Source organism: Anolis sagrei, chromosome 1 (assembly GCF_037176765.1).
Source record: "Anolis sagrei isolate rAnoSag1 chromosome 1, rAnoSag1.mat, whole genome shotgun sequence".
NCBI lineage: Eukaryota > Metazoa > Chordata > Lepidosauria > Squamata > Dactyloidae > Anolis > Anolis sagrei.
The window spans coordinates 238,605,982-238,620,529 of record NC_090021.1 but is presented as its reverse complement, the minus strand read 5'-3'; the positions used below and the strand labels follow the sequence as shown (position 1 = coordinate 238,620,529).

General features: G+C 38.0%; 1 protein-coding gene across 2 annotated transcripts in view; it reads right to left on the bottom strand.

Moving 5' to 3' along the window:
• Positions 1-1,825: 1,825 nt before the first annotated feature.
• PTDSS2 (phosphatidylserine synthase 2) overlaps positions 1,826-14,548 on the bottom strand; it is a 39,229-nt gene continuing 26,506 nt past the window's right edge. The window contains exons 8-12 of one of the 2 annotated variants that reach the window (XM_060770044.2): positions 14,198-14,316; positions 12,982-13,096; positions 12,386-12,531; positions 6,581-6,766; positions 1,826-4,048 (exon numbers count right to left, since the gene is read on the bottom strand). In XM_060770044.2, coding sequence (XP_060626027.2) covers positions 3,898-4,048; positions 6,581-6,766; positions 12,386-12,531; positions 12,982-13,096; positions 14,198-14,316 — 717 coding nt within the window. In that variant the 3' untranslated portion in view covers positions 1,826-3,897. Of the gene's footprint in view, positions 4,049-6,580; positions 6,767-11,557; positions 11,815-12,385; positions 12,532-12,981; positions 13,097-14,197; positions 14,317-14,548 lie in introns of those variants that run through there. The other variant, XR_009631108.2, reaches the window with a different exon arrangement.

The window sequence follows — 14,548 nt, the reverse complement described above, 5'->3', positions numbered from 1 at the left end:
CAGTGTGAAAATTTTCGTTTCTGGTCCGTCATTAATATCAAAATATTCTTTTAGCAACTTTCTATTTCTCTCTATATCTTCCTCTTTCTTTAATAGATTTTCATCTAGCCTCCATCTTTTTGTCCTTTCTGTTAATTTTATCTCTAATTCCATCACGCAGTGATCAGAATTCATCCTGGGTAGAATTTGTATTTTTGAGACGTTTATTTGCAGTGATGATGTTATCCAAATCATGTCTATCCTGGACCAATTTTGGTGTCTCGGTGAGTAATACGTATAATCTTTCTCTCATTTCTGCTTCTCCATATGTCTACCAGGCACAATTTCCGCTTCATCTCTATCATTGATTTTGGCAGATCTCCCTTCTCATTATTTATTTTTCCCCCTTTTAATTTTGTTACGCTTCTGTCTAAGGCCTTATTTAGAACGCCATTAAAGTCCCCTAGCATTATCATTTGCTCAGGTTCTTGTTCTTCTATACTCTTCCTCAACTTTCCTACAAATTTTGTCTTCGCATTATTTGGAGCATATATATTACATATGAGTATTTTTCTATTTTGTAACCAAATATTCACCCCCAGAAACCTTCCTTCTTCATCCTTAAAGGCTAGTTCTGCCTTTATATTTTTATCTACGTATGTAACCAGCCCCCTCTTTTTTTCCTGTATTGCTGCATAGAATGCTTGGCCAAATTTTTTATAATCCAAATGTTTTGTGTGTCTGCTCATAACATGTGTTTCTTGGAACGCAATAATGTGGAGTCCTTTTTTCTTTAATGCATTAAAGATTTTATTTCTTTTGTTCGGGGAGTTCATCCCGTTAACGTTGTTAGAGTGGATTCTTAGCTCACTCAACATGCTTTTCCTTCTTCCTCTCTCTCTCTTGTTTCCTGCTCTTCTCCTTCTAGTACTTCTTCTTCTTCTTCCTCTCTTATTTCCTCCTCCTCTATTTCTTCCTCTTCTGAGTCACTTAAGTCCAGTACTCCTGCACCTTCCTCCGACATTCTTCTTAATTCTTCCTTTTCTTCCTGCTCTAAGCCTTCTTCTTCCATCGAGTCTGTGCGTTTTTTCTTCTTTGTCGTTCCTTTTGTATGTTCCCCTTTTTCTCTCTCATAATCCAGTTTTATTCTATTTAGGAATTCCTTTGCACTGTCTTCATTCTTTATCCAGACCCTTTGCTCTTTGTATGTCAGCATCAGTCCTTCTTCTCTTTCCCATCTGAACCGTATCTTTTGTCTCTTTAATTCTTCCGTCAGTAGGGCATACCTCCTTCTTCTTTTTAACACTATTCCAGGGAATTCCTTAAGTATGACTATTTTCTTTCCCTTGTAGCAGATCCTTCTTCTATTGTTCATTCTCAGAATGTCATCCCTTACCGTCTTCTTCACAAAATGAACTATCACATCTCGTGCCGTCTTGTTTCGTCTCGCATAACTGGTGTTTACTCTATAGATTCTGTCCGTCCGTTCCTGCATTAGCTGTCCCGTGCACTCCATTAACTCTGCCAGAATTTCTATCACCTTTTCTCTTATATTCTCATTCGCGTCCTCTTGGATATTCCTTATCCTTAGTTGAAATTCCATCTCTTTTGCTTCCATTTCTTCCTGTTTCACCTCCATTCTTGTATTTTTTTATCTCAATATTCTTCATTTTTTTTTCTGGGAATTGTAGACCAAAACATCTGGGGACCCACAGGTTGAGAACCGCTAGTTTAGGGCAATGTCCCTGAATAATTAATTCTAGTGCTGCCACGGTGAATATACTTCATTCAGTTTTTTAATTAAAAGAACCCCCTTTTCTCCCCCACAAAGTTCATGACTCAGAAGTACACCAGCAAAACAACCTTTTATTACATTTGTTCAATTATCCAGACTATAATTGTAAGACTCAATATTTCAATCACCATAAAAATCAGTAGGAAAGTAATGTTTTGAAAATAAGTCAAATTCAACTTAGGAAACAAAAGTTTTTTTCTCCCCTTTTATACTTGTAATTATACACAATTGGTTCCTCAAACAGAAATAAGAATTAAAATTCCCTTCAAATTCTCCCCATTGCACTTGTTACCACCAGAACTATATGGAGGACGTTACAACACAAAATTACAAGAGGATCAGAATTTACTCATACAAAAACGGACAAAGACTCTATGCCTAGGTATGCCTTGCAAAACTGGGGCCACACTAGTACAGGTCCACTAGTACTACCTCTAGTCAGCTCACAAGACAGGTACACAATGGACCTGAAAATCTCTGACAACCTACTGCATCCATTTCTGGGGAGAGGCTTATTCTATGTACCAGCTCAGTTTAGCATTTGCCCTTTTATGGTGTCTGTTAATGTCTTGTTACAGCCACAGTATTCTTTGTTTAAAATCCGAATTTTAAACATCGCCAATTCAGTGACTATGCAGCAGTATATTATGCACAAATCAAGAGTAAGCTTCACATGACCTTCCTCATATTGATCATCATGGGGCACAGTATCTTCCTTCATTTTATATGCTAAAAAACACCCTGCTTCATTTGCTGAGCCTTAAAAAAGTCATTTGCATGATTTTTTTGACCCGCTAAAAGCATCCATTGTTTCAAGAGAACATTAGTGTCATTGTAGAAAGAAGGCAAAGGCAGACTTATTTTGCCATTCAAGTATTGTTATGAAAGGGAGCCAAAGCCATTGTGCTTTAACCAGCAGCATTTTTGAGATCTTGTGGGGGGAGGAATAGCAAGAAGAGGGCTAGGATTGTAGCTTATACTTGCTTTAAAATTAAAAAAAGCTTGTTTCAAAACAAATTTCCCCAAATTTCTATGGATTTAAGGCTGTTGTATAATTAACAAAGAGGAAATGGATCGCTGTTTTATGAATTATGAAATTAATTCCTATGACAATGGTAATTATAGAGATGTTTGTAACACGTCACCGTTTGTTTTGGGATCAAGTGACAGCATCCTTTGATGAGGGGCGCCCAGGAGATGTCTGTGGTAGCCACAACCTTCTGGGGACTGATTTGTGTCCACTGAAGTTGTCTCATTCTAACTCTATGAGTAACAAGACAGTTCTGGTGAATGACACTCTCTGTCTTGCAGAATTGGGGGGTGGAAGTGGTCCAGGAATCAAGGCAAGAGCATACAACAGCTCACTGGTAGAAGAATAAGGCAATGAACACACAACTTTGGTGGAGTAACGATTTTCTACCTGTTTCAGCCTGCACTTGCTCGACTTGGCTACTGACCAGCAAAGTTAAATGTTTTGACCTAAAGAAATGACCAGGAATCTAGATGAACCGAAGAGGTATTTGGTTATCAACAGGATGTGGTACAAAATGTCCAGGCTGTTTCAAGGTTCTGCCCCTTTGCCTTGAGGGAGAGGCAGCGAGATCCAAGACCTCCAAGGGCTGTTGCAATAGTATACTGTGCAAGTTACGCAGTTTGTTCTCATGCTTCAATCGCATCCCACCATTTATTTTACAGATATTGCCCTAACTGACGAACGACTCAGAAGGATGTGGATATTATTATTGACACTTCTCCAGGTAGTTCCAGCAGAAATTACGAACTGCTTTTTACAGTTTTTTATTCCAGGAAATGTGTTCATGGTGGCCCAAGCAGGAACGACTGCCCAGACTTGGGGCTACTAGATTCCCTTTGCACCTACCTAAGCCTCCCTGATCCTCCTCTTTTTTTTAAGATGACACAAACATTTATAACACACTTAAGTGGAGGTTCTCTTGTGGAAGGAGCATTGCTTGAAACACTATTTGTAAACACCTTCCTCAAAAGAGATCAGGTGGCACCTTTTCTCAACAGGATTCTCACACACGAGAGAACATTTAAAGTTTCAAAACTAGAGAGGGTTAAACTTGCAAAGTCCAGAAAAATAACCCTCTTCGCTCCTAGGTTCAAAGTTTTTTCTCCTCTACTTTATTCTCAGTGTGCTCATCTGCCAGTATCGTATGTCCATCACCGTTTATTAAACACTTGTCTTTGTCTTGTTCGTACTTATGTTCTTGCTTTTGCCTTCTTACCTCTTTATATCGTAAGTTGATGTCACTAGAAATAAAACACAACAGAATTAATTTTATGGATATGTGATTATTAACAGTAGGAACACTCACTGTTCTTTCATTGTTATTCTTTCAATGCCTTGGAATGAGGTTATTACGTATACCCCAGACTCCCAGACCAGTTGTAGTCAACCAGTAAGCAGGACAACCCTGCTACAATAGTCTTGAAAAACGTATTCACTGACTTTATTATTCCCAGCCCAACTGCTATTATATAACCCCTGTACTCCTTCAGAGAGGAGAAGCAACCATTTGTTTTATCAATTGTGACTACTACCTTTCTCTTTTGCTAACTTAAACCCCTATCACACTACACAGTTACAGCACTATTATTCCACTTTAACTGCCATGGCAACGTATGTTGAAATTTGGGGTTTGTAGTTTGAGAAGGCCCAACAGCTCTCTTGCTGAGAATCTTAAATGCCTTTATCTAATCTACATAATGATGGCAATTAAAATACTACACTGTTATTGTGCTATACTTCCCATGGCAACACTGGGCTCATGTATAAGGAAGAATTATAGAATGACCATTCCAGTTTAACTGCCATGATTCTATTCTTTGAAAATTTGGGATTTGTAGTTTGGGGATTTACAATAATAATAATAACTTTATTTACACCCTGCCTCCATCTCCCTAAAGAGACTTGGGGCGGCTTACAGAGGGACATGTACAACAAATACAGGCTAAAATAAGCACAGAAAATTCAATCAATAACAAATAAATAAACATAATAATGAGACAACATCATAAAAATATATAAAACAATGTTATGGCTGGACAACAAAAAATGGGTTTGGGCTCGTGGTTCCTAAGTGCAATGATTCCTATGTAGAGCCAAGGGAAAAGTGTGACAATCGGAGGGTGGGCTAGGAGGCTAATGCCCTTAAACTATTAAAGTGTAAAAAGTGCTGGAAAGAGACCAAGCTAAGGGGCAGGAGCTTAGATAGGTTGGGAAAATCTATGGTGAGCTGCCTAATCAAAGGCACAATGGAACAACAGGTCTTCAATTCCTTGTGGAAAATAGACAGAGTAACACCTGTTTGATCTCCCTTGGGAGAGAGTTCTAGAATCGAGGGGCCACCACAGAGAAGGCCCTTTCCCTCGTCTCCACCAGCCATGGTTCTGACAGCAGTTGGAATGAGAGAAGAGCCTCCCCGGTTGATCTTAGAGTACGCGCTGGCTTATAGAGGAAGATGCGATCCTGAAGATAGGCAGGCCCAGAACCGTTTAGGACTTTATAGGTGATAACCCGTACTTTGTATTGGGACTGGAAACTTATTGGTAGCCAGTGGAGGTTTGAATTCTCAGCCAGAGCGCTTGTCTGGGGCCTGACTAAACCACAAGTCCCAGGATTCCACATAATGTTTCCATGACAGTTAAAGGGGGATAACAGCACTACATGTAGTAGTGTGATAAAGCTCTTGCTCTCCACAAGTTAGACGTTTTAACTTTGGCAACGCAAAAAGATTAAAAAGTACTTGCATGCAGCGAACAGGAAGAAAAGACAGAATGGAAACAGATGGTTACAGTTGGCCCTCTGTATCTTCACATTCTGCATCCACAGATTCAACCTTCCATGCCTTGTATATTTTTTAAAATTCTGAAAAATGTACCTTGCTTTTGCCATTTTATATAAGGGATACCATTTTGCTACACCACCATATGTAACTGGACCAAAGCATTCATCGATTTTGATATTAATGGAGGGACTTGAAACCAGATCCTTAATGGATACCAAGGACTCACTGTATACACATTTATTTCTTGATTTGCTCAGATAAACATAGTGGGTCTGGCTTGAACCTCTTTTTCTGTTATTCAGCACTGAGCCAAGAGGCAAAAGCGCAGAATGCAAAGCAACAGCAAGCTTCCCTGCGTTGGAGTGGCAGACCAAATGCAGCAGAGTTAAATGCTGCTTCTCTTTCTGATCTACCCATCTTTCTTTCTCAGGAGGGCAATGACAGAGGAACTTAGAAAGGACCAGTACTGCCAATTGGAGCACATCCTTCAATATGGACTCTTGTAGTACTGAAGGGATTCCCTCTTGCTGGCTTTCCAACTTCAGCAAGGAGAATATGCTACTTGGCAAGGCATCTTCAGACAAAAGGACATTCATGATAGAGTAGAGGTATGAGTTTGTCACTGTTTCTCACTGCTTTTTAGGAAGGAACTGGACAAAAGCAACCCTGTGTGTTTCTTGCACACAGAAAACACTTCTTTCATTGTAGACTCTTAGACAACTGGTTGTTGTGAAGTCTTTACCAGAGGTCTGTGGTTGAAGATCTGACCAATAAATTAAATCCCTGTTTGAAAACCAGCCTCCTCTGCCATAATCTTCTATGTTCAAAAATTCTTTCCCCGAGTCAAAACCCCGAATGAAGTGCCCCAAGTGTTCATCTTTTGATAGCACATGGGTATAGCATATTTAAATGTGAACACTTTGTGAAAAGATAAGAACTTCACTTCCAGATTGAAGATTTAAATAACCCAGTTGGAAATTTAGGTACTGCTTACCGAATGAAGAAGCGCCACACTGTCCATGTAAGTACAAGAATGATTCCAAGGATCCAGCACTGAGTAATGTAAAAAGGAAGTGACAATGTTAAAGTGTAGGGATCATATTTCACTACAATAAGGAACTCTGTAGCCGTGATAGCAGCCACCAGCCATGCCTGCTGACCCAGTTTCTTGTGGAACTTCCTGCAACAACAACAAAAAATAGTTTAGTATATGGATACACACATTTCTAAATTCCAAATCATATTTACAAGGCAGGTACAGTAAACACAATATTTCTGGAGTTTTGCAAACAAACTTAATTACATTGATATAGTTCAATATGCATAGCCAATGCTATCAACATGGTATTTTTTTGTCTTTACACTACACCCTGGTGATGATAATAAAGGATATTGTACTGCTCTTGCCCCATCAGACACTATGATCATGGTGCCCAAGATTCAACTTAGTATATAAAACAATATTGTGTGATTATCTTGCTGAAGTGAATAGTACACACATGAATCATATTTATAAACAATTTCCCTTTTTGAACAACATGAAAACATATTTTCCCATAGAATGACTATGTTTATAATAGAGACTGTGACAAGATTAATCAAGAGTAACATCTCTGAGCATCTGCTTCTTCAATGGAAAATAAAGACTTATATTCAGTATCTATTGCTTTAGACATACATGCTTCCCACAAAAATCTACAAAACTAATAGTGGAAACAATATCTGGTATCCAGTAGGTGAGTTACAATGATGTATGAGGCTGAAGAGGTTGCAATTCTATTCCAACTATGCAACCCCACAAATCCCTTTGCAAACTCAGCTTGCAAGAGTTGACATCTATGGAGCCCTGTCAAGGACCTGATGATCCTCAGGCCTATTTTAAGAAACTGGGCCCTTTTTGAAATCTCCACTGTATTGTAATATCCAACTGTATTTCAGACTATCAAACATTAATTTTGTAGCACAGGACTTAGTGAAAGCTGAATGAGAACTAGCCAACCAATATTTTACATTAGGTTTTCTTTCCTAGGACCCTTTTATACTATACCATTGTAGCACTATGATTCCACTTCAACATGGGATTATAGTTTGGTGCTCTCTGATTGGAAATCCTAAATGGACCTAGCTAATCTAAAAGTATTTTGGATTAGGGATGTTCAACTTGCACACAATAAACTCTATTTACATGTATGGGAAGAGAAATATGCCATAGCTTACATGAAGCATGAGTGGAAGCAGGTCTATTGAGCAATTACTAACCAGCTTTGACAACACTAGTTTATCTCAGTGAAAGGTTCATTCGTATACAACTGCAGAAATGTATAAAAACTAAATCACTGAATGGGTCAGCACTAAAAACATTTTTTTAAAACAAGCTCAATGCAAAATCCATTCCACAGAATCTAGAAAACAATGTGTCACAAGCAGGTCAAGAGGGAATAATTGTACCTATCTAAAGTTGTCTATGAAGTAAACAACTCCAAATAGCTCACAACAAGTAAGTTACACAGTGGTGGAGAAGGAAAGATTCAAGATAATTTCTGAGGTCAGATATGAGTAGAAAATCCTTTGTTTAGATTAGAAAGCAATTAGGAAAACCATGCCCATGCATTCTTCTAAAATAAAATATTACACAGCACAACACTAACTCTATACCCCAAATGAAGGAAGAAGCTCTAAAGATCCCAGAAAGTCTCCTTATCCTCTTTTACTGGCTTCAACTTGGCAACCTTCCTTGCAAAACAGAAATCTGACTATTGTTCAAAACCTGAACAAAACATTCTCTTCTCCTCCTCCAAAATTGAGATAATGTATTATGTTAAGCATCTGAATGATCATGATGTATTCTTTAGAGTCCCACTACTTTTGGATCATATCCTATTATCCCGATTTACCCTCATTTTCATCTCATGCTTTAGAGGAAGTTGAAACAGACCATGTATAAATAATCCTTTTAGGCCTTGCATCACGGAGGAGCGCTTCTATGGGTCCCAGTTTTCCCCCAAAAACCTTGTCAGGGCCCCAAAAATGTTTCTATGAGATAATCAGACCAAATAGTTTCAGTGCCCTCTCCCAGCTGGCAAACCTACTTCTAGAAGTAATTGGATAGGCAGAACAATCTCAAAACACAATCCGATTGCTTTGGATTCTACCTCCTCCCGTCCTTTTGCTTAAAATGGATTTTCTTCTTAAGAGTACATTATTGATATAAATGGGAGGAAATGACATCAATATTTCCCCTATCTTCTCAATTCAATACTAATCCTTCCCAAGCTCCATCTGTTAGAATATCACAAATGGCAAAGTGAAACTTTATCATGATAGCTGTAGATAAGAGCATGAGAGAACTATTAGAGGCAGGGATGAACAGCAGTATGGCGGCAAAGAGGACTTAAAATCTATTTCAGACTGAAAAAGTGGAAATGACTATGTCAGTGTGCCTGCCTAAGAGAGGAAAAACCAAAATAAATAAATAAAATGAACAGGCATAAAGTGGGTGCCAGAACCTACAATTTTGCTCTATTTATGGAAACTGTCAGAAATTTACAGCAAACCATGAAAATGGAAGGAAAGACCTTATAAAAGCTCCTTTTAGTACTCAGGCATGTAAGAAATCTGTCCAGAGAATACTTTGTGTCTGATTTCTGTTTTAGAAATGGCAGGATTCTCTCATCTAAACTAGAAATATAATGTGATGCTTGCCAATGTTTTTGTTCACCTTCTAGACTTTTCTGAGTTTGAGATTAATATCCCTGGAATACGGTAATTATGATATTGCTTACTATATTAAGGAAGGTAATATTTAACATATTTCAACATATTTCCACTATCATTTCCCCAAAAGTCGACAAGTTGGTTATGGAACTGTATTGCTAACGCTACTCATTTCCTTTCGTTTCCAACATATGCATTTAGAGAGAAAAACATCAATTTGAGAAAAAAGCAGAAAAGCATAGAATTTGATGGCACAGTTATTTTATGTGTTAGTGAAGCATGTTGTATTAATGCTACTACTTATAGTCCACCAACTGTCCTATAGTCAACATAAATAAAACTGCTGTACTGATCAATCTGTTCATATAATGATTGTAAGATTGAATGCTTGGAGATTTCCCATGCATGACAACTCAGTAGTAATCTGTAAGCAGAAATGATGTTAGAAGCATTTAAAAAAAATCTTGATTGCAACCAAGATTGGTCATCTGAAGCAACTTCATAACAGTCCCAAGAGAACTTTTGAAATATTCAGAAATGATGGAAGAGCACAGATTGGATTAGTTTCAGAGTAGCTTTCTTCTGAAAAGCAGCAAGGGTGAAAAACAAAGCTAACCATTTCAGCAACCTTAAATGATAATGATCTTCAAGGAGATCCTCAAGTTCACAGTCATATCACATTTGCCAAATGGCACCATCAACTTACTTCTTTGAGTATGGTCATCTTAGCAGACAACACAATGTTTGACATAACTTCCTATGCTCAGTTTCATGGGCTTACAATAAGGATGAATATAGAGTCTCCTTGCAAATGAAAACACAGGAAACTATTCTAACCTGACATGGATATTCTGTCATTGCTCAGGATTTCCAATATTTTGCCTAGGAAGAGAAGCTAAATTGTTACTAGAGGAAATAAGAGCTTTTTTCAACATCAAGAGCAATTTTAAGGCACACTTCCCATGCTATAAGCTAGATGTTCCTTAATGATGTGACAAACTCTGGCAAAGCCTTGTCCAGCTGAATAGGAGAGTCATACTACACAACATTGCCGCAATAACTGAAGTCTCATCCTCTTTGCCAAGCAAACCACAAAATAAACTCTAGGGCAAGGTGAAATATATCGTTTTCAAGTATACCTGAAGTGAAGCAATCTGAGGAAGAAGATGACTTGAATCAGTAAAAGAAAAAACCAGTATCCAGCGGATCTCTGTGGCCTAACATGCCAATTTGGAAGGCAGGGAACAAGTACCTCCACTTCTTTCTAAGTGAGGCACATTTCTACATTCTAACCTGCACACTCCCAAACCTGAGACTGCAGATGAAACATGAGTGAGGATCAGTGTTAAAAAACTACCCCAAAGGCAAAGTCCCAAATCAGCTTACAGAATCCCTTAAATAAAAAAAATGTACCAAAGTCAGTTTTAGTGTTGTGTTTTATCAGCACAAATGTGTGTTGCAATTTTTAATTTTTTTTGCAGAAAATTCAATAAGCATCTTTGGTCAGGCATAATACCTTTCTTGTCTAATTGCCAAATTTGCTTTGCTCTTATTTTAAGAGGCACCAACCCACTTTCTGGCTGTCTAACAAGAGGAGAGGAAATAGTTACACAACTCTGTTGCAATACTATGGGCGGCTTAAAGACTAACAAATTATATTTGGTATAAGCTTCTGTGAACTCCAGCCCACTTCAATCCACAGAATGTTGCCTCAGTAGGATGACGACTGCATATGGTTGGCAGAGAATCAGAAAAAAAAACTGCATGGGATCATAAAACAGAGACTCTTCAGATTGAAGAGTAAGTATGCCTTCGTATAAGTTATAAAAAGAAAGTCTTGTGCAGACATCTTTTTCTTTGCTTGCAAAATTCTCATCAATGACAAACATCAGAGAGAGCTGGTTCTTCTTAAATTTATACAGAATCTGGAACTTTGATTTTAAGAGCTGAGATTGGTCACCTTACCCAAGTAAGAGAGTGTCCCTCTACAACTTTGAAGTGATGACTGTGTTTGTTGATAAAAGTCCTTGATTTCTACATTTTGCATTAGCAAAGAATAGCAACACAGAGAATCAGTAATGAGGTGCTAGTGACTGGTGAATTTCCCTTGTTCCAATGTTATGCCATGAGGTTGAACAGAAGGCAGGAGAATAAAGAACAGGTGGGGTTTTTTTTCCAACTCAAACAGAAAGGCCAAAAGATGAGCCAATTTGCTGAGGAGAGGAGCTCGCTTACAGAAATGGAGACCCCTTCTTACCTTGAAGCAGGAAGAACATCCCAAACCAGCAGATCCGACTCGAGGGGCAGGGAATGGCCTGTCACTCCTGAAATCCGACTAAGTAATCAAGACTGGCCCTTCTTTCCCGCTCTAGGAGCCAAAGACTTGCAAGTAAAACTGATCTTCATAAAATATTGGAACGCTAGGTACTGAGCACAGACACTTTTTGTATTGCCCAGCGAAGAGACAATAAGCCAGTCTGTCAGCCGGTTTGATTCATTATCACTAAATAACTGCTAAAAACACAAAAAGAAAAAGAAAAAGAAAGACTCTGGGGATCTGAGTCCTACTGACTGCTAAACAATGATGTCGAACGAATAAACTGTAATCAGGCAGCTGTTTTGTGCATGCACTGCTGAGAGATGGCAGACATGCAACATATTCACAATATACAGAAGGGCAGTGATACAAAAATTCAAAGAATCTGCTGGAGAAATCTAAAGGAACAAGAATGTTGAAGCATCTCTATAACTAGATCCTTCCAATTTGACCATTTCCTCAAGGCTACATTAGTGACAGTCCCAAATGTAAAGACAAACCAAAGCTGTTCTGTGCAAAAGTGAGTGGCATTCAAGCTAATCTGAATCATGAGCAGCTTGGTGTGCAACCCTGCATATTTGAGGATACCATGGTGCACACTGACATTGCCATTCAATGCTTATACATTTTGCCAATAACTGCCTAATGCGTGTCCAATTTATTTCTTAAAAAATGAGATTACTCTAGGCAGTACCAGACTGCTGATCCACTGCCTTGGTATTTTGCCAGCATGTTATCAACTAAGCTTGAATAAGAGGAATAACTTACGGATCGTCCATGAAGTCATAGATTTCTCTCATGGCTACACCACCCACATTCACATAAAAGACAAGTCGCAGCAAAACCAAGTAGTGTTCTGGAGGCATCCACAGGACAAACTTCAAGTAAAAAGTGTTCAACTCTGCCAATAAAAACTGAAACACATACACCATTCAATCACTTGATTTTCAGAGAGCCCAAGTTATTCAAATCCAACATGTGCCATAATTCCCTAAACTTTAAGACTCAGTATATTTGCAATACTTGGCAATAATGATATCCTCAGCCCAAGTGAAGTGTTTCCATATAGTGTAGTTATTTTTTTATCTTACAAAATTAAATGTTCCCAAGTTCTTAAAAAGGCACCCCTTCTTCCCACTCCTATGATAATGTACCAGAAATCTGAAATTCAGTACAATGGAGACGTTCAAAATCCACAATTAATCCCTACAAAATTATGAAGTAAGAAAATCCATACAGGGAACATGGGGTCTTTCCAGACACAGTGAACTGGGGCAGTAAACACTGCATTATAAAGATGGCTAAATCTGTTTTGGAATATATATGACAACTGGTTGCATCCATAAGAAAAAAGACGTCCTTACTATAAAAATAATACCACACACTGCTAGCCATCTGCGAAGGCTGGATGCTGGCTTCCATTCAAACTTAACCCAGCTGTAAGGTGTGAACTGGAAAGCAATTCTCTTCATTTTGCCTCTGGAGGGAAAAGCCACAAGAAATTACTTATTGCAAATGATATTAGCATATGGTGAATTACCGTTTCTTCTTCAACACCTACACAGAGGCATGCTGCGATACTGTAAGTGATATATATTCATCTTGATTAGTAGCTACTGATATCCATATCTGTCATTAATCTGTCCAATTAATTTTTAAAGAAATCCAAACTGACAGCCGTAACTACACTCTGTGGCAGTGAATTTCAAAAATAAATTATATGTTATATTAAGACATAACTTCTTTTTCTGAAGTTCCAACCATTCGGCTTCAGTGGATGACCTGCTTCTCATGTTCTGAAATCATGTACAATCTTATATACCATATATACTTGAGCATAAGCTGACCTGAATATAAGCCGAGGAACCTAATTTTATCACAAAAAACTAGGAAAATTGATTGACTTGAGTATAAGCCAAGGGTGGGAAAAGCAGCAGGTACTGGTAAATTTCAAAATAAAAAATAGTTACTAATAAAATTACATTAATTGAGGCATCAGTAGGTTAAATGTTTTTGAATATTTAAATAAAACTAATTTAAGATAATTGTCCAACTCTGATTACCTATGTACTCATGTATAAGGTGACTTAAAAATAAGCCGACCAGGACCCTCACTCGAGTACAAGCCGCGACGGGCTTTTTCAGCCCTAAAAAAGGGCTGAAAAACTCGGCTTTTACTTGAGTATATACAGTACCATAATTCAACCTCATGTATAAGTCAAGCACAGTTTTGGGGGCCAAAATTATGGGTTTTAATGTAACCTATGAATAACAGAAAAAAACAACAAGAAACAAAACAAAACAAAAAACACTGCTCTTGTCTCTAGAAACCAGCTGGCCTGAATTTTAAGCTGCCATAAAGAACCCAGTATTTGCTATTTCCTATTTTCTCACAGTACTTTTCAGCCTTGTGTTTAAGAATGCTGCCATTGCTATTAAATGACCTGCAGCTAGTGCTGGTACATATCAGAATGCCATGATGTTATTTTCTCCAAATCAAAAGATATTAACACACATGAAACCAAGCTCTAAGATATATATCTTGCCAGTTTAAGTATGAACTTTCATAATTTAACATACTTGTATGTGGGAATGTTCCAAAGTCCTTGCCATTTATATGTTTTTAAGGAAAGCCACCCCAACGTCTTCATTCCACAGTAAATGCCAAGCCCATTGCATAAGATTACATCCATAATCCACTGTGGGGGAAAAGGAAGGGGGCAACAGTCTCTATAATATATGTTGTCACAACAGATTATATGTGTTCATAATTAATTACATTTTTACCATATAATTTTGAAACATATTACATAAATTACTTCAAGATCAGTTATATTAATATTTGATACACAACAAGATTAGTACACAACAAACAAGATCACTATGCTGGCTGTTGTATTGGATCACACGTCGGACACTTCTCAAGTGTCT